Source organism: Rhinichthys klamathensis, unplaced genomic scaffold (genome assembly GCF_029890125.1).
Source record: "Rhinichthys klamathensis goyatoka isolate OS25496 unplaced genomic scaffold, OSU_Roscu_1.1 h1tg000007l_1, whole genome shotgun sequence".
In the NCBI taxonomy this organism is placed as follows: Eukaryota; Metazoa; Chordata; class Actinopteri; order Cypriniformes; family Leuciscidae; genus Rhinichthys; species Rhinichthys klamathensis.
This window is the reverse complement of record NW_026606560.1, coordinates 3,581,266-3,602,263: the sequence shown is the minus strand read 5'-3', so window position 1 is coordinate 3,602,263 and position 20,998 is coordinate 3,581,266. Positions and strand designations below refer to the sequence as shown.

General features: G+C 39.6%; 1 protein-coding gene across 1 annotated transcript in view; it reads left to right on the top strand.

Annotated features, from left to right (window-relative positions):
• The window catches only part of LOC130091867 (partitioning defective 3 homolog B-like), a gene marked incomplete at its 5' end in the record, with an annotated part of 130,200 nt that extends 109,420 nt beyond the window's left edge, over nt 1–20,780 (top strand). The window contains 2 exons of the mRNA XM_056259995.1: nt 10,578–10,654; nt 19,353–20,780. Of these exons, the coding sequence (XP_056115970.1) occupies nt 10,578–10,654; nt 19,353–19,707 (432 nt within the window). The remainder of the gene's footprint in view (nt 1–10,577; nt 10,655–19,352) is intronic.
• Between the last annotated feature and the right edge of the window lie 218 nt (nt 20,781–20,998).

The following is a 20,998-nucleotide window of genomic DNA, read 5'->3' as shown; positions in this document are numbered from 1 at the left end:
AGACCCAGTGTTCTCTCACCCCCAATTTAAAAACTTTTCAGTAACACAATAACATGTGTTGTTAACATCAAGCATTAACAAACAGTATTACCTGTCACTGTTCTTCTTTTTAAATTAGCATATTAATGTAAACTACCGTTCAAAAGTTTGGGAGTTTTTACTGTTTTTGAAAGTCTTTTATGCTCAACAAGGCTGCGTTTATTTTATGAAATAAACAGTAATATTGTAAAATATTATTACCGTTTTAAAATAACTGTTTTCTATTATTATTATTTTTTAGATCTAATCATGTGATGGTAAAAGCTGAATTTTTAGCATCATTGCTCCAGTCTTCAGTGTCACATGATCCTTCAGAAATCATTCTAATATCCTGATTTAGTGCTCGAGAAACTGATTATTATCAATGTTAAAAACGGCTTAAGTTGCGCTGCTTAATATTTTCTTGAAAAATGTAATACATTATTGTAGGATTCTTTGGTGAAGAGAAAGTTTAAAAGCACAAAATTGATTTGAAATAAAAACCTTCCTAATCATATTAAATATAAGTATTGATGTATTGATTCATATAGTTATCAATGTATTCTTGCATTGAACATTTAATTTGGGCACATTTATGATAAATGAATTACTTTTAGGAAAAAGTATGTTTTATAAGTCTATTCATGGACCCCTGCAGGACTTACATTGCCAAAATTGCTGCCTAACAAGCCATTAGAACATTTTGAGAAGTTTTTGTCTATACAATAGGAAGTCAATGCTAACCAAAACTGTTTGGTTTCCAAAATATCTTCTTTTACATTCTGCAGAAGAAAGAAAATAAAACATGTTTGGAATTATGGGGGTGAGTAAATGATGACAGTATTTTCATAAATTTAAGGTGATTTTCCATTGATTTGATTTCCTTTTTGCTACTGACTCCAATTATTATCGTGCACCTAACCCAGGCTTTCTCCCCCGCTACCACATACTTAGAAGGCAAGCTCCGGCACTACGGCCCAAGGGAACCAGCCTGTTCCAGTGAGGGCTTTGGTTATGCTTGCATCATTATGCCAGATCTGACTCTGTTCTCATGTGCAATTACAGATTGAGACATATCTTTCTCTGCTCATCTCCCTTCCGTACTCCCAGAAGCAAGTGGTGCGTGTTTGGAGCGCTGTCAGTATTCATATGACCAGTTCAGTGGAATAACTGATCGCCCTTCGGTTAGAATTGACATGTCTGGTTATTCATGTCTTTTGGAGGAAATGATCATATGTCTGATCGTAAGTAATGACTGGCCGAGATACACTTGTGCACAGGCCACTGATGGATGACGAAACACTTGAGTCAGCTGAAAAAGTAGCCCAAACTCTGGGCTTTGCCATTTTTCACCGCAGCTTGTCGCTTTGCAAAGCGAAAGCCAGATTTTAACAAATTGCAAAGGAGCTGGATGTTATTAGCTGTCTGCAATGCAGTTTTTTTCTTCCCCTGACTTTTTATGTTGCCCGTCGCTGACTGTGTTTTATGAGTGCTGAACATGATGGAGTAATGGAGCCTATTTATCAATGCAGATATTAATATCGCTCCAGTCCTTCACATGACAGAACAGCGTGTCTGAGATTAAATATGGTCTGTCCAAAAACATCAGCATATTCTCCACCTTCACTCGTAGAGCATTTCAAAGAGTCTTTACCCATAAAGCCCAGCACACTTGCTGTTTTCTAAAGTCATCTATGCTATACACGCATAATCCATATATTGAACTAAAAAAACTGTTATTCCATGCAAAACATAATGAAATTCTGAATTTGAAGGCTTTGCTCCACCTCTGAAACAGCTTTCTTTTGCAGCTCACATATTTAAGGCGTTGGTTAATGAAAATCAGTTGGCAAGCTCTATTTTAGGTAATGCAGCTCTTCTTAAGTTTTGCCAGCAGTTGCTCTAGCACTAAATTTAATTCTAGTTTATGTAATAAAGATTACAACAATAATAGCAAATAATGGTCTGGATAACTTTGGATTATGTGGAGATGCTCCTGAGGCTGAACTTAAAAGGAACAGTTCACTTAAAAAAAAAGATTCTGTCAACATTCATTATTTCAACTGTTTTTTTTTTTTGCAAATACAATGAAAGCCAGAAGGCTCTAAAACAAGGTTGGCCTCATTGAATTTCATTGTATAGACAAAACCAATTTTTTCAGAGAATCTTTTTTTGTTTTGTATCGCAGAAGAGATAAAGTTGTACAACTTTGACATGAAGGTGAGCAAATGATGACAAAACTATTCCTTTAACCTTCAGCTTTAATGTTAAAAAGCCTTTTCTCTAAAGCTTGCTTTTTATGATCCAATCAATTTCTGATTGATGAAATCAATCCTTTTCTTGTTAAATATCCTGCTTCACTCTGATATATGTTGCATTATGGAAGAAAATGATTTCAAATGTCACTTCATGTTGACTTAAGGCGATGGCCTGCCATTTTTAGTCTTGCGTCAGGGATGAATACCTCAAACTAAGTTTCAGCACGGGTGGGTCGGGGCAAACGGAGGTCCAGGTAATGGCGCTGATGGCTCATGGATTGTGCAGTGTACGAAGTGATGGGGAGGACGCTTTACGACTGGCTGTGTCAGTCTCTTCCGCCTGAATTACCCTCTCATCTCTCCTCTCCTCTGCTCGGCACGCCGTGAAATGGCTTTCTGTAGGCCATTAGCTTTGAAGGAGCAGGGACGAGTAGGATGGAGGAGACAGCACCGGCCTGCTCTCCCACCATGCCATCCCAATGGCCGTCATTACGAAGCTTAGCTCTGACACACATCACCCAGCGTGTCTGTCAGTCAGACGCCACGGTGTTTATTGCTGCCCATCGTCACCCCAGGTCGAGTACTGCAGGGGGACCGATTGTTGAGCAATCCACTGGGCCTGATTTTTTTTTTTTTACTGTCATGACACACTTTCCGCACTTTTTGGTGTCTTGTTAAGATGGGACTAAAATGTATTTGAGAATTTCGAGGAGGATTATGAAGCTACAAGTGATTAGAGGCCTGGAAATGAGAAAGATGGATGATGCTTTGTAGGATCATGCAGGACAAAGTCAGGGTTTTGAGCCTTAGGGATATGATTGTATAGATAGATGTGGTTTGAAAAAGACAACAATTGTGCGTATTTATTTGTACAATCAATGCCTTTATCATGGATTTAACCACTGTATCTTTTTTGCTGGAGCTGAACGTCTGCTATTTATATACCTTCTGAAACTAACATAGATTTTAGATGCATATGCCTTGAACCTTACTATTTCACATAGAACCAGGTATGCTGTGTTTTGATATTTAACATTCTTTATCAATCATTATGTGCCACTAGACATGTATGACTTGTGTTAGCACAAGTCGAATGTATTGATGGTATGTACCTAGCATTTATGGAGGCTGATCACAAAGCGTATTTTGTTCAACGTCAGTTAAAAGAGCATTAAAAGGACAGATTAATCTGTGCCGCTAAAGGTTTCTTCATGAATAAACTAATTTATGAGTTATTAACATTTAACAAGTGCCATTTCCAGCCCTGCGAGTTTTTCCCGGCTTGAGCAAACTCTCGATAATGTCGCGGGTGAGAGTTTGCACGGTCAGATCAAGAGATTTCTTTAGTGGCGCCTGCAGGTGAGGTGACTCTAATGAGGCCTGGGGTGATGCCTGTTTGAGGATGTGAGTCAGCACACCCCACCCTGCCCTTCCAGCACACCATCCTCCACCTCTCCCATCCTCGCATTCATTTGTTTACCTAGCCCGCAGTGAACTGTAAAATCAGACTGATTTCATCTCTGCGTTTTACATATGCATGAGCCCTGTGCAGCTCAGAGTGGAGGGATGAATACACACTCTCCAGAGAGAGACCTGCGGTGCCCCCTGAGCAAACACACACACACACACCCCACACAAACACTGGCCTCTGTGCCTACACACACACATCGATCACAATTAACTTAGTCATACACACCTACTCGTATATTCATATGTCAGAAGGGGTTTTCACAGATAAATGAAAATTTGTTTAACCCATTTGTTGCTGTGTTTTTTGTTTAAATTTTTTTTTTTAATTGTTTGTTTTTTGCTGTGGTGTTAGATACCAACCGAGTTTACTAGCTGAATTAAAATCCAAATTGGCGCACAAAGTCAAGAGAAATGTTGATACTAGATATACTTTAATTCAGTCCTACAAAGCATCCATAAAAAAAATCTCTAATCTAATTTAAAATAGCCCTACTATTTGTGTATAGTGTGCAATTCCAGCAGTTTAGCAACATAACACTAAGCTCTGTTAAAATCAACTGTTATATCTGTATGTGTATGACTGTTTGGAATGGATGCACGGCAAAGACACAATCGTAAGTTGTAAGTTGAGTCATTACTAGTGGGTTACCATGATCATCACTCTAGAATACAGACCCAAATAATTAGAAGAATGTATTAACGCTTGAGTCATTACTATCCAAAACCTTACAAAAACCTCAAAAGTTTACAATGACTTCAGTGAATATTAAGGAGTTATCATGCTCTTCATTTTAGAATACTGATCCAGATTTGGTAATACTTGTGTCATTGCTAGTGGGCTACAATCATCTTCACTTTAGAATTGATTATGCATTATTCACATTAATTATGAACCTGTATATAGTAGTTGTTAATAGTTCTCCGGGACGTATGAAAAAAATGGTAGTTATTGATTAGCTAATAGTGAACTACCTCATTCAGCTGAGTGCTAGTCATAGGCGTCATTTACGGGGGGGACATGTCCCCACCACTTTTTGCCAGGGTCGATATTTGTCCCCACCACTTTTGAAACATCTCGCGGCACGGATGTACCAATACAAATAAAACATTTCCAGTTAACTAGCAGCATTCGTTTCATTCATTTGTTAAATATGAGGCGATCTAGCGCTGAAATGTGTTGTGTTCACGCGCGCTTCAATCCGTTGTGGAGATTCTATTCGTTCCGGTGAAATCACAAATCAAAATGCACACAAACGTGTCCCTGCTTCTCTGGGTTCTAATCCGCACTCGTATAGTTTTTTTCCCTCATCAAAACCGATAATGTTTATCAGTGGTTCTATATCAAGAATCTTGATATACTTTATCACTGATAAACATTATCGGTTTTGATGAGGGAAAAAAAACTATGCGAGTGCGGATTAGAACCCAGAACCTCCGACACGCTTGGCAAAAATCTGCCACTGGACCATTACAGTACGTATGCAACACAGGCGGATCTATGTATTTATTCACGTAAATTCACGTGAATAATTCAATGAATAATAAGTAAAAATTCACGATACTAACAACATATATTAGATCTCATTGTACGACCAATTAAACCCAAAGTACCATCACATTTTTGGTCGGACATCATCACATCTTTGTATACATTTTTATTTATTTACATCAGTAAGCTACAGGACATCGTCTTTCAAAACATGACCTGCGCGAAAGAGAAAAAAGAATGAATGCGTCATTGTACCCAGCACTTTTGAAAATGCCCTTCCGAATGCGTCTCTGTCCCCAGCACATTTCAAACCAAACTGACGCCCATGGTGCTAGTACTAACTAATTAATTAATTAGTGTGTCTTGTTCGTTACTAGAATGTTATTAGTGCATTACTCATTTGTTCCTGTGTAGTTATTCATTAATGATGGAACAGTGTGCATTTCTTTTCTTTTGAAGTCTCTTAAAAGCAAAAAATAGACTTAAAGGGATAGTTCACCCAAAAATGAAAATTGTCATCATTTACTCACCCTCAGGTTGTTCCAACCCTGTATGAGTTTCTTTCTTCTGCTGAACACAAGATATTTTGAAGAATGTCTGTAACCAAACAGTTGATGGGCCCCATTGACTTCCATAGTATTTTCTTTTTTTCATACTATGAAATCAAAGGGGTCCATCAACTGTTTGATTTCCCATATTCTTGAAAACATCATCGTTTGTGTTTAGCAGTAGAGAGAAACTCATACAGGTTTGGAACAACCTGAGGAATTAACCTAATGACAGAATTTTCATTTTTGTGTGAATTATCCCTTTAATCTGCTTCCTTTCATATCAAAGTTCAGAATAGTCACTTGTAAAGGGATTGATACTGTGCTCAATTTCATGGTACCTTCAGCCAATCAGTACTGTATTGGTGTACATTTCCCAGGCTTCTAGATTGATTAGTCACATGACATTTGCAGCTCAGGAGATTGGCTCAAATACTTCTGTGGCCATGAGGAAAGATGGCAGATTTGAAATCACGTGTTTTCAGCTGAGCAAGAATGAGAATGCTAACAGAAATCTCTCTCCAGGTGTAATAGACCTCCTCAGGCACAGTAGTGATGAGTCACTTCTTGCTCCAATCGAATCCAGTTACCAGCCTTAACTGCTGTGCCACACCACTTCTGTATCTGACCAGCCCTTAAATGAGGGAAGTCATCATTGATCTCTTCGTCTCCTTTCTGGCCACAGGCTATGTCTCTGGAAAGGTGTTTTTATCCTTGTATGCACTGTTATCAGCTTTAGGGTTATGGTGTGTTCGTTTCATGCTCCTCAGTTTGTCCATTTTTTCCTGATTGGCTGGTTTTCGGTCAGCATGGATTGGCAGCTTCTGTCAGAGTTGAAAGCACAGATGGTGAGAGGGCAGAGTGTGGACACAGTTAGCAACATGGTGTGAATGTGAGGGCGCAGCCAAATAATGAAGCAAATCACTGCCATCATTACAGTAGAACAGATCCAGTCAGATATTGATGCCTGTTGGGGAAGGATCCTTAAAATGTTTCTATACCAAATATTGAACTTTAAACACCAAGGTCTGTATTTCTACTGTGTCAAATAGTGGTATCTGCTCCATTTGGAGATAAGTTCTCGTCTTTAACCCTCCAGGGACATGATGGTAATCTTCACCATCATCAGCATTCAAAGACGCCCACTTCGGTTACTCATGGAGTTCATTGCGTGCGTGAAGGAGAGGCAAAGATAGAGCGAGTCTGTTTGAAACTGAGAACATTTCCTCTTTCATTCAGAAGCACTTCCATTCTGACCCCTCAATCAACTATCCTTTTTTTCCAGGTAATGTGTGCCTGTCCTTTCATCATATATATTGAAGCCCTGAAGACATTTCGGTTTTTCCGAGGCTGAGAGAAAAAATGTGGCTAATATGCAGGCAGGAGGGCAGCCGTTATGAGGACGGTGGAGAGAGAGGTGGTGGCACGGCGAGCTGTGTATTTAAAATCAGCTCATTGAGACAGATGACACAATTTCACACATATTGCCCTCGGAAAAGCAGCCAGTTTTCCATAATGGCCCCAACCTTCATCTGTCAGGCCCTGCTAAATCTACTGGAATAATTTCCTCATGGATTATATGACAGTATTTATAATTTATTAAATTGCCTATATGTGTCAGGGTACAATTCTCACAGTACCTATCCTCTGTCATCTTTCTGCTTTTTCGGCTGAAGAGGGAAAAGAAGACTGCGAGACAAATGGGGTAAAGTCTCGCTGTAAGGAAGATGCTGCTTCTAAATGTTTTATACAGGCTCTAAGCAGCATGATTGCAAACGATGCGAGCAAATCCCGTTGAAAGCGTCGGCCTTTAGAGGAAGGAAACCGGAGATACTCCTAAATCTGCATGCTGAATGAGAGGAGGTTTAGCCGGTCTTTTAAGAGATTGCTCATCTTGCTAATGTAATGCGCACAGTTAATCTGGCTCTTCCTTGAGCTTGAGTCAGGCTTAGTCCAGGACGGTTGGAGGACTGCTAGACTTCATCCTGTTTTCAGAAACTTAATCTGGGATCTGGCTTTTTACCCCCTCCCCAAGACTCCCAGTACTAAATCCCCCAATAAGCAGCCTTTGTGAGCAACTCACACTGCCTTTCATGGCTTGATTACAGGGCACAGCAGGTATTTCAGGGGGAAGGTGACTCTGTGATGAATGCAGAGAGAGTGACAGGGCCAGCGCTGGTCTAGAATGTGGCTTTGAATGAGTCGCTCGCATGATAATTCATGCTTTACAACGAACTCTACAGTAATGTGACATGACAGATATTGGTGTCTGCCTAGGTGGAGTAGGTGTCTTTGCACCAAGTTGAGAAATTAACCACGGATCATGGCAAAAATGCCAGAGATATTTTGAATGTGGGCACAAAATTGTCCACATATATATATACAGTATTGTTTATCAGTTCAGTTAGAATCAAACATTTGGCATGTTTTATTTCTGTCTAATTAATGGTTTAGTGCTTCTTCAGGTATAGTGACCTTAAACAATTAAATAAGATATTGTATTAAATAATAATTAAATCATTATATTTAGTTTGTTTAATTTACATTAATCTAGTGATTGTATGTGTAAATAATATACTGTATTTCTGGTTGTAAGTACCTTAAGATAGCATGATTAATAAATAAATTATTTTGAACAGTATCTTTAGGTAATATCTTTAGGTAGTATATTTTAACTAATTAAGTTAAATTAATTGTTTTATTTAACAAGGATGGTTTAAATTGAGTGACAGTAAAGACAAATAATGTTACAAATGATACTTTTCCATTTCAAATAAATTATTTTCTATGCGTCAAAGAATCCTAAACAAAAATGGGTAACACTTTACTTGAAGGGGTGTGCATAAGACTGACATGACACCTTCATAACCATGACATGACATATGTCATGAATATGAAGTAGGGTTTATGCATGTTTATGACAACTGTCATTAAGTGTCTTTCGCTCAATGACATTTTGAATGCAAATATGACATTGTTTAAGATGTCTTTGTTATGACATCTTGACATAAACCCTAACATCATAACCTGTCAGTGTCTTTGTCATGACAACTTGACATTAAATTAAGTTAAACTGTCATGTGGTTGGTTTTGACATTGGCTGTCATGAGGCCATTATTCTTATGTTGACGTACAAGGCATTGAATGGACTCGCTCCTCAATATTTTGCCGAGCTTTTAATGCCCTACATTCCGACACGTAATCTTCGCTCGGTCGATGCTGGTCTCTTAGTTGTTCCGGTAACGAACCTAAAAACAATGGGTGATAGGGCGTTCTCTTCAGTTGCCCCAAAGTTATGGAACTCCTTGCCTTCCGAAATAAGATTTGCACCATCTTTGAAAAGGTTTAAATCATCCCTTAAAACATATTATCTTACGGAAGCATTTGGATAAAGGTGATATTGGTTGTTGTTAATGAGATGTATCTTATGGTTTTCTCTATGTCTTGATATTTATTTTTAATTTGTTTTTAGGTTTGTAATTTTGTGCGAAATACTTTTTGTATTTTGCGACCATGCCTTTTTTTATGTGTTCTCTTAATTCCGCTTATGTAAAGCGCTCTGAGAATTAACTTTTAAAAGCGCTATACAAATTAAAGTTATTATTATTATTATTATTATTATAACTGTGTCATGAATATTTTTCGTGACCTCAACTACAGTGGTACACATTAAATTTGTCATTAAAAAGTTATAATGGCTTCATGACAGCCAATGTCAAAACCAACCACCTGACAGTTTAATGTAATGTTAACCAATAAAGCTACGTGGTTTCTTAAGTTTGATAATTAATCTGCTATGTCATGTTTATGACAGGTTGTGTTGTCTTAGTAATGTCAAGTTGTCATGACAAAGACACTTGACAGGTTATGATGTATTTGTTTATGTCAAGGTGTCATAACAAAGACATCTCAAACAATGTCATATTTGCATTAAAAATGTCATAATTGAGCAAATGACACTTAATGACTGTTGTCATAAACATGCATAAAACTTCCTTCATATTCATAACATGTGTCATGTCATGATTATGAAGGTGTCATGTTAGTCTTATGCACACCCCTTCAAGTAAAGTGTTACCCAAAAATGCATCACAGTTTACACAAAAACATTAATCAGCAACTGTGTTAACTATTAATAATAATATTAATAAATGTTTCTTGAGAAGCAAATCAGCATAAAAAGGATTTCTGAAGGATCATGTGACACTGAAGACTGGAGTAATGATGCTGAAAATCACAGGGATAAATATAAAATATAATATAATAAAATACATTATATAAATGATGAACATAACAAAAAAAACATAAATCAAAAACATTCATTTTAAATTGTAATTATATTTCACAAAATTGCTGTTTTTACTGTATTGTTTATTAAATAAATGCAACCTTGGTGTGGAACAAAAATCTTACCGAACCAGTATAATTTCCTCATGTAAATATATGTATTTAAGTTAAGTTAAAATGTATGAAGATCAAGAGTAGTGCAATGTTCAATGTAACATGTTTAAATCATGGTCAACTATAAAATGCATTCCAGTGTTGTGATATCTTGAGCATTATTTACAGCTACGTTTGTGTTTGATATTGATTTGATTCTCAGTAGTAGCCAAAATTGCTCACATTGAAACATTGTGTACAACATGCTTTGTGTATACTGTATACTGCCCTGTTGACACCGCCACACCCCCATGTGTATACCGCAGTAGCTGTATTGCAGTCTAATATAATATGATGTGTCATGTAAACATCCTCGTCTCTTTTTCACTCTGCTCTCTTCTTGGCCTTTACCAGATGCCAGTGAGAAACCCTGACCCCAGACTGACACCACGATATGAGGATGCCGAGCGACAGTACGCTTCCCTGCCCAGGTAAGAACATCAAGTCATTAATCCCGCATCCTTCGTGACAAATCGGAGAGAGATGGAAAGCTAGAAAAGTAGAAGGCGCGAAGAAAGAGAGGGGGAGAGCAGGTAGTCATCTGTCTCTCTCATGCAGAGCTGAATAATCCTCTTTAATGCGTATAATTAAATCTGGAGTGTCTGCCTTCTGAGGCCCTCCTATCCTGGGAATTCACCTGATCCTCTCCGGGGAGACGGCCATGCGGTCGCAGCTCTGTAACCTGATCACAGAGCACATTTCAGGAGCCGTCTAAAGTTACGGCTGCCTCTTTATGTCTGTCTTTTTCTCCTCCGTTTTTTCTATCGGTCTCTATCACGTCTTTCCATGTTTGCGGAGTCCGACCGACCACGACGGCCAGCGCAAACAAACAGGCAAGCGCACAGGCGTGAATGTTGGCTCGTAAAGTCCACAGCCTGTTTGCCCTCTCTGGTCTGTGTAAACAGCGCTTGTGTTAGTGTGAGGGTCACGGTTTATGAGTTTGGCACATGTAAGTGTGGATCTGTCATCACATGATTGCAGAAGACTATATACGGATACCTGATAACAAATGAGACTCATTAAGAAATGTAAAACTTGCAAGTGATGAACTTTTAAAAGTGTTGGCGTGGCACTTTAATAGCACTCATTGAATTGAAATAAAATGCTAAAACACTTATAAAGTATTTATCATTTTCCCTGCAGCGTCATTACATGGGTGAACTAAGATTTCACTACTCCAAAATGGCTTATCGCAACAGATTTTAGTATCAACCACCCCGGGGTCTACTTTCAAAGCCATTTCCTTTTTAAATAACGCTCCTCACCTCTGTTAGTCTCTAGATCCATTAGGGTATTATGTGTTTTTTGTGCTGACGCAAAAACAGGGGCCAAACCTGGGCCAAAAACGCCAGTGGCAGACCCTCGCTTTCATTATTACACCATCCCGAACTGGAAGAGTTTTAAATCTGTGTCCGGCCCACGCTGATGTCACTGGTTTTTGCAGTCAGCTGAAGGTTGGCCTGGTCACCAGAGTGTGCAGCTCCTCCGTGTGTGTCTAATTATAACCATTAGTTCATTGATACACCCACTAATTACCCAGTGTGCTCAGCTCGAGATCAGCCAATCAGAAGGTCCATTCACCACCTGCTTCCAGATTATTGGATTAACTGGGCAAGTCAAAGTTGTGTTTCATTGTGTTAGGGCTTTCATTGGACCGTTTTAGAGATAATTGGGTGATGAATGCACAGATGGTGGACCATCTCGATGAACTCTGGTCAAGAGGTACATTTTTGGAGCTGTTCACTAGAGGACAAATCAATCGCAATCACTCATTCTTCCTCAGCCTATTTTTCACTTTAAGACTAACCAATTCCTTTTTTTTTTAAACTAAGAAACACCCCGCTAAATCTCCCCCTAGTCCCACACTCTTTGGCTTTTCTGATGGTGGGCCTTCCCAGACCTCTTTAGACTGGTTACAATGGTCTAATTGTTAATTCTGCCTCATCAAAAACGTTCTGTGTTAGAAGACATCTTAGTGTGTTTGCGGTCTAAATGAGTGCAAAAGCGTCTGTTGTCAAACCTTAGGAAAGCTTAAAAGACTCTGTTGAAGCAGTTTGTACAAATGTCAGTAAATCGTTCTCGTATCTGTTATATTAGACAGCGAGCTGTCAGTTTCAATGCTGCAAATGCCAGAAAAGAGCTCATGATGAGGGAAGAAGGTTACATTTGATGAGAGCTCTGAAAATAATGCCATATTTTCATTGTTCTGCCTGTTCAATGTTGCCCTGGCAACCAACACCCACCATCTGTGCTAGGCTGGACCTTCTCACCCTGTCGTCCGATTTCTCACTTTTTCCCCCTGCCTTTTCTTTCCTTCTCTAGTCTCCTTCTGAAATTCATGAAATTTTCATCCTCCTGCGAGGCGCGTCAGGTTTGTAAATTGTCGTCGGCATCAAAAAGACATGATGGCTGATTGCTGTTCGGAGTCTCCCGCAGGTGAGCACATATAGGTGTCCGATAAGCTGCAAACTGCAAGCTTCTGCCCAGACCGTGTCCTGTCCAATAGCAGGACAAGCACGCAAAGCGTGACTTCAACAGAGCGAACCTCATTTAGCACCGTTCAACCCCGGCGTCCATTACCACACTGGGCAGGTAGCAGATGGAGAATATTAGGCTAATGATTAAATGAAGCTGGCGGAAATTTTTTGATGGTTTCACTTGCTACGGCAAATGCGCTCAATCATTACTCATTCAGCGCTCAGAATTCGCTTCGAGGTTTTGGAATAGCTGGGCATTTGGCACGGTTTCAGGGAGGTATTATTCATGCTTGGGCATTCTCAGCCTGAGATGCAGGATCTGCAAAATCCACGGATCTATTTCAAACTTCACGAGAATGAGACCACTTAACCGCCTGACTCATCTTTGAAGACATGTAGCACCCGTCACACACCTTTCATACAGTTCTCCCACATACACACAGACGCCTATTCATTTCACACTCTCAAGGCTGAGTGTTGTAAAAGAGAAAGAGTAAAAGAGTTGCTCATTTTCACTTCCCTTTTGTCAAAGCCATCTGTGATGCGAATCTTCAGTTACTGCAGATATTAAAGCAGTCGATTTAAGGTTGAAATTCAATTAGATGTGGCAAAATAATCCGTTTTTAAGCCTAATATCATTCCTAATTTGTATAATTACATTCTAGGCCGTACAATAACATTTCTGATGGATAGACACCTATCTTGTTAACCAAGTTTGTTATGAGAGCTGAATGTTGTGTTCGGTTTCTCCACTCCTAATGTAAGGCTAGAATTCTAACCAAATAATCCTTCCAGGACTTGTCTTCTCCGTGGGAGCCGACCCGGTGTTATATGACGGCCAGGGGTCAGTAAGGCCGTGTGTTTGTGTATGTGTCTGTGTGTGTGAGGGTAAGGTGCGTGATTCCCGAGGGCAGCTGAATAAACAGCATGACCTTCAGATGGTCCACGGTGTTACTTCTGCAGCCAGGTGCGCTATAGGAGCTCTGATGTAATCTCCATAACATGGCTCTTATTTTACGGCAGCTCCTGTAGCTAGGATACTCTGCTTTGAATGTTTACATGTGTCAAAAATGAATGTCAGCTATAAACTCCTCAAGCGAGGGGCTTAACAGGCAGCAGAACATGACAGTCCTCAATGAAAACGCCAAAAAACTAGATAACAGACGTTCTCTAGACAACATTCACCAATCAGACACCGGAGTTGATGTTCCAGGATGAAGGTTTGAGGAGCGAGCAGCTGGCACCTTCTGTTTTTTTTTCCCCTCTTTTCTCTTTGGTGATGGACGACGGAAGCGTTTATCATTCATTATTTCTCACTTTACCTATATTGCTCTTTTGTTTTGGTTTCTCTGTCATTAAAGAGTCATTCAGTTGGTAATGAAATCTCATTTTAGGAGGGAAACTTTGTTACCTCAAGTTTCATAAGTGCTTAATGTGTTTAGGAAGCCCAGATGAAGACAGCAGTCTCTTACTCGCTTTGGAATTTGGCTGATATGAAGAGCCTGAGACAGTGAAGATGTCTCCATGTATAACACGCTGGCTTATGACTGTCATCACCATTTGAAAGTAATGGTAAAACAGCCCCAGAATATAATTTTGCCTGCATCTGCTCACTGCATGATGGAGAACTGGCGGCAGATTTTTAATATACCTTTCATTGTTCATTCGGTGAAGGAGGATCATTTTGTTTTTTAGCTCTTTACGTCGCAGGAGTTTCCCAGGGGACTAATTTAGTCTGCACTGTTTATATCCATGTGGCTATCAAAAGAGAATCATGCCGTAATCATTCTGAATGGTTTTGTAAAGCTCAAAATGTTTGAGGTACTGTATGTGGTCGCTTCTTTTTTTTCTTTTTTTTCGTGGAGCTTAATCGGGGTTGATGCCGACGCAGGATTTTTTTATTATTTTTTTTTATAGCTTTTTTTGGTGATAGGTTGATAGGTGACAGGAGTACAACATTACAATAAAAACAGGGAGGCTTACATGTTCCTACAGGCACATTTTGACCATGAAATAAAATACAGTACAAGACAAAATACAAAGTGGTTATCTATTCATTTTGAGACTTTACTGTAATATGTGTCCAGAACTCTTCCCAAGGAGACAACTCCTCCCGATGCAGATTTTTTTCACTGCATTAAAAAATATATATATTATTCAGTTAGTTATGTATATTTTATTTTATTTTATCTGACCCATCGCCGTGGGACAGTATGTCTTATTGAACAGCCTGTACTATCCCTCACAGCTTCATTTTCATTCAAGTCAATTAATATGCCGTCTACCCTGACTAAGGTCCATGGTGCTCAAAACAGCTGCTCCCAGCTGTTGAGCCCGCAAAACCATTTAAATAACTGCACATTAAGAATGTCTTATAATTCCCAACCAAGCTCCAAAGGCTGTTGCACAGAGTCTTTAAACCAGGAGGGAAATGTGTCCCAGTGGGCCACATACCACTGTAACACATTTAGTACGAAAAAATCAGGATTTCAAGGACTGAGTAGTAAATTTACTGCCATGAGATACTTAGAAAATAATGGGTTTAATGTTTCTAAACTTCCTAACTTGTTTACTGATCCTTAGACTACATGCTTTTTCCAAATAACTTGATGCCTCTTCCTGTTTTCCCAGCTTTCTCTTCTTTTAAAGGCGAGGCATGAGGGGTCAAAATTAAAGAAGGGGGGCAGTATAATACTGTAGGCACGTTAAAGGAATATGGTACACTTTGGTGTCCTAGTTTTAAACTCATAAAATGTCTTTTAAAAATTGTGATTTTAGCCTGTTCCTACAGGCACATTTTGGCCAACGTTGGCCTTCGTTGGCCAGAGGAGAACTGGCCCTCCGACTGAGTCTGGTTTCTCCCAAGGTTTTTTTCTCCATTCTGTCACCTGATGGAGTTTTGGTTCCTTGCCACTGTTGCCTTGGCTTTGTTGGGGACATTTAATATTCAATAATATTATTGATCTGCCTTACTTAAGGTGGACATTGACGCAATTTTCTTTTAGAAACAAACTTTGTTATATTATTTTCATGTTATCACTGTGAAGCTGCTTTGATACAATCTGTATTGTAAAAAGCGCTATATAAATAAAGGTGACTTGACTTGACTTGACTTGTTCCACTATAGGTCTTGACCTTCTTGATAGATTATATAGAATATTAAATCAATTCTATAGAATATTAACTAATTTTACCAGAAATGTCACCAGAAACTTTTTATTTTATAGTAGATTTAATGTTTATTTCTACAAAATATTTTAACTCTTTCCCCGCCAGCGTTTTTTTTTTTTAAGTTGTCAGCCACCGGCAGCATTTTTTAAATAATTTTCACGGAAGTTTCATAGCCCCAAGAATATTTTGTTGTATGAATATCTGAATAAGCATTATATCAAAAGAAAGAACAGACCCTCTGCTTTTAAACAAACAAACATGCATTCCTTTATTAACACTTGAATGTGGGTAAGTTTCATAAAAAAAAGCAACATTTTGAGCAAAAAGCTGAGAAAATCTTTTTTTTTTTTTTTTTTTTTTACTACATCTGGATGGGATTCAGAACGATGATCAAAACATAGATGGAGTAGATCAAGTCCATCAACGCCCCCAAAAGCTGCACAGTCCTATAGCCCATCCTGGGTCGACATTTCATTCATTAGGCAGTTTTGATTTATAGGCTGTTTAATGTTGATGATCGTGTTATTTTACATATGCTTACATATGATATAGCTTGTTTCTGCTTCTTCTTCGCCTGTGTTTTGATCAGGAAATTCAGTACTCTTTCAGAAGATGCCTTAATAGCACCCCCTACTACCGTATAACGGTGAAAACACAAAAAGCCGGAAATTCGCCACAAATGCATTTGCTATTTAAACATGGCGTAGGACGTGAAAACGATAACTGCGTCCGGGTGAAACTAGCCAAAAACGACGGGTGTATGATATAGGGGCCATATTCTATAGAATATTAACTAATTGGAATTTTACCAGAAATGTCCCACATTTTGAACACAAACCTTGTTTATTTTATTTTATATATTTTTATTTTAATATAGATGTTTATTTAATGTTAATTTTTAGGAAGAAAATTGCTTTAAAATATTGTCTCAAAAGTTGGGGAAAATTGGATTACAACAGGGTTTCAAATATGGGAAAACCTATAGAACATAAAGCAGCTCTTTTGAGGTTAACATTCAATATTTTCTTAAGTTCAAGGACCTCCATACACTGACCATTTAAAAAAAAAAGGGAAAAAAAAGAAAGAGTTCCAGGCCTTATTTTGTACCCTGCTCATGGAAAGGGAAATGGACAGTGCCACTGGTTTCCCCAGCTGTTGCTCGTATTCACAGTGGAACATGTTTCACCCCACTAGGCCTCTTGTGTCCTTCCGTCCCTATAGCCTCATCTAAACTGTAGGCTATGTGTTTTGTATTAGCTTGTTGGAGGACTATAGGTTTGAGAACATGAAAGATTAATTGTTAATGATCTGGACTTGAGGTGAGCTGGCAGAACCAGGTGGAGGCAGCCACCGCATGCGGTAAAGCTGATAATCTCCAGCAGTGATGATGATTTTGGCCTTCACTGGCCTCCAATTTGCAAACACACACATACACACATTGCTTATCTGAGACTGTTGAGGCTGTGACGTCACAGCCAATGATAAGCGAATGTTTGACTGAGAGGGTCAGGAGGGAGTGCGTGCATCCAGACGCCCAGTTGTCCCGCTGGATGGGTGGTCACAGCTTTGGAGAGATTAAGAGGATGCTGATGATTTTTGGAATGCCTGTTTTCTTGCCCTCCAGGTCTTCAGGAAACCCTCCCTTGTGAGAAGCCAGACCACAGCGAAAGAGTGCGCTTTCCGTCAAGGGCATTCAGACTGTTGTTATCCACATTCAGTGGGAGTAACGCAATACGTGTGAAACACATACGCAGGCCGTCTTGCACTAAAAGTAGCTAATTGATACTGCAGAGAGCCGTCAGACGGAAAGCTTGTTCACAGACTCGTCGTACACGTAAATAAGTTAATGGGGATGGTCTGGAAAGTCGAACACAACGATCCAGGCTCCTTAAGACATCTGGCATGCCGAGGCTGTCATTGATACTAGCCTGAGGTATGACGAGAATGGGAAGGGGGGGGAAGGAAGACAGCTGATTCGGCACTACAGCAAAAGCAGACGATCGTACTGATCGTTACATATACCTATAGGTTACCATATATAAAGCTAAAATATATATACACCACCATTCAAAAGTTCGGGGTCACATAGATTATAAGTGGATTAAAAGTGACAGGAAAGACTTTTAATGTTACAAATAACTCTTTTAAACTTTATAATCATCAAAGAAAGTGTGGAAGGAAGACAGCTGATTCGGCAGTCCAGCGCAAGCGGGCGAGCGTACTGCCCTCTGCCTGGTTTTGTCTTCGCTCTCGTTCTCATCGGCCTCAATCTGGCCGTCTTTCAGCCGAGGTGTAATGTAACTGCCAGCTAAAGCCTCTGGAACTCTGTGTTCAGAGCACAGCAGCAAGAGCCGGAAAAATGCGAATTGTGCTATAAAAGGTGACCCCTTGCTGAATTATGGCGCAGTGTCTCGCCTTACAGCGGAGAATATACCCTAATCAGCCAGTGTGAGGAAACCAGAGATGGCCGACTGTCTACCGTCTCCAGGGACCCTGACCGCATGTCAGTCCCTGTACCAGACTTTGTATCTGCTTGAGACGTGTTAAAATGTTTATGTTGCAGGTCCTTGGTATGTCACGCTTGCCTCAGCATATGTAACACAGGATCATGATACCGGGACTCACTCACTCTCTCCCTCCCTCCGTCCCTTCTCACTCTCGACAAAATGCCACTGGTCGGATTAGGGGTTACTGTATTATCTGTTCAACCTCAGGCACCTTATCCCTGCAGCATTTTAGCGTACAACCTGCAGATCCAACTCTTTAAGCTCCTAGTGACTGGCTACATTGCTCAACACAGAAAAGCTTGTTGTAAATAGAAACCTTTGATGCTTTCCAGAGCGCAAACACAGATACGCACTGGATCATTTGCCAAATCACCAATATGCTATTATTAGGGGGGGGAAATATCCTAGACCAGCAGTTATGAACAGCTTTCCCTCTAAAAGTGATCAGAAGCAGTAGTAGGTAGTGTTTTGAGTGAGCAACTCCACGCTAGTCCAGGGGAAGACTCAGCTTTACACACGCTCTACCTGTGATTATTTTCCTTCGTTGTTCTTTTTTGTTGGATTGTGTTGTTTTCGTGACAATTTTGGCTAACAATAAATCCCGTTTATCTAATCTTAATTGTCAATCTATTTTTATCCCCATGTATTGTAAAATGATGTAAAGAGTAGGCATTAAGGTCCACTCATTTAAAGATTTCTGGCCTCGCCACTGATAGGTAGCTACTTTTTAAGGTAGCATTCTAACTAAAAGAGAAACTCAAGTGACTAATTCGAAGCACTCTTCATAGGTACCTTAATAGGTAACTATCACTCACTTGCTTAATGCAAACAGTGTTCGTTATGTGGTCAATGAACCAGGCTCCTTAAGAGCTTGAAACAGCTAAAATCATGTTTGATCATGGGAAAGTCATGCTTACACTGACCATCTCCTTCCAGATCCTAACTTTATTTCCTTTAACTTTCCTGTCTTGCAGAAGAGCACCAGTCGAACCTATTGAGTATCCAGTGCAGCCGTGGGCCGGACACAGGGAGCCCTCGCACTACCCAAACCAACAGTCAGGCTACCACCCCAGCTACCTTCCCAGGGATAACTACCCTCACCCGGTGGACCCTCGGCAGAACGACTCGGGGTTCTATCACCCTCCTCCGCAGCAGAGAGGCCCCCTCCGGCAGGATGTGCCCCCTTCTCCCACCATACCCCTCCGAGGCCCTCGCTTCGAGACCATGAACCGCGGGGGCTACCGCAACAGCAGCCCAGAGCGCTACGCGTACGGAGAGGCACGACACTCAGACCCGAGACAGAAGAGTACAATGACGGCAGCTGTTTAACCTCACCCTTTGTTTTTTACCTTGTGTACGATGTTTCTAGAGCAAGCACCAGTGTGCCCACCATTTTGGACAGGTGTTTACGTGTTTTTTACTAACAATTTTGCTGGGTAATATCCGTCTTAATAGCCAAAGCTACATATTAGCATTGATTCAAATGTAGCTCAGTCCCACTCAGACGGTCCCTCCATATGTTTTTGTGTTTGTAGGCTAAATGTTGGCCTTTAAATGATCGGCTAGATCCAGTTATTAACACATTCCAGCACCATTTTTTATTGGCACATTATTGTACAATCTTTACAATTTGAAACTGTGGTATATGTATTCTAATGTTTGTCTGCTTGCACGTTTAAGGATGAAAGGGCGTTATTTTAGAGCACTCCATATACTCAATTTGAATTTAGTTTTCTATTACGGAAGGATATTAAGCCACTGTATGAGATGCAAAACAATGTGTCACTATGAACTGCAACTTAGAATATTAACTTTTTTACACAGATTTGATCATGCATAACAGAAAGTACAACTATTTCATACTATTTTAGTAAATCTGGAATATTATGTGAAAAATACCACAGTGCATCGTAGCACTCATGATAATTGTCCTGAATGTGAAGTCATATAAACAGAGGAAGATTAAGAAAAAGAGGTTGTTTTTCAGGAAAAGGAAAGGAGAGTCAAAAGAACCTCTGACACAGAGGAAGGATGAGAACCGCACGTCTTCCTGGGCTTTCAGCGTTCCCACCTGAATCCACACCTATGAACGGGCTGCCTGCCTTTTTATCCCACAAAAATGGGGTTTGGTTTAAGATTCTTTACTTTTTTTTATAGTATTTCATGTTTAATGATTTCACATGTATTTTGGTACAAAAAAACTCTCTCTGTATTCAGAGTTCAGGCAACATAATAAATAAAAGTATTATTGAATGCGATAATCATGTGAACCTTCTATGTAACTTTTTACAAAACAGAATGATCTGTGCACCTAGTATCACTTTATACATTAATACTATGTATGTACAAAATGTTGTCGTTTATATAACACATTTTCAATAAATATGCATTTGAAACAATTAGTCGCCATAGTTGTCATTTTAAAACTTTGAAACTTACCTCTAGCTGCATATCTGAGGAGGAGAATCACTGAACTAGACGAATAGTCCTCCAGTATCTCCCAGCCCCCTGATAAAAACTCTACCTGCATCTGTGATAATAGATGGCTGCAAATTAACACAGCAGTAATTATCAATTAAGATGAAGAGGTGATATGCATCTGTGATTATGGTCCAATTTT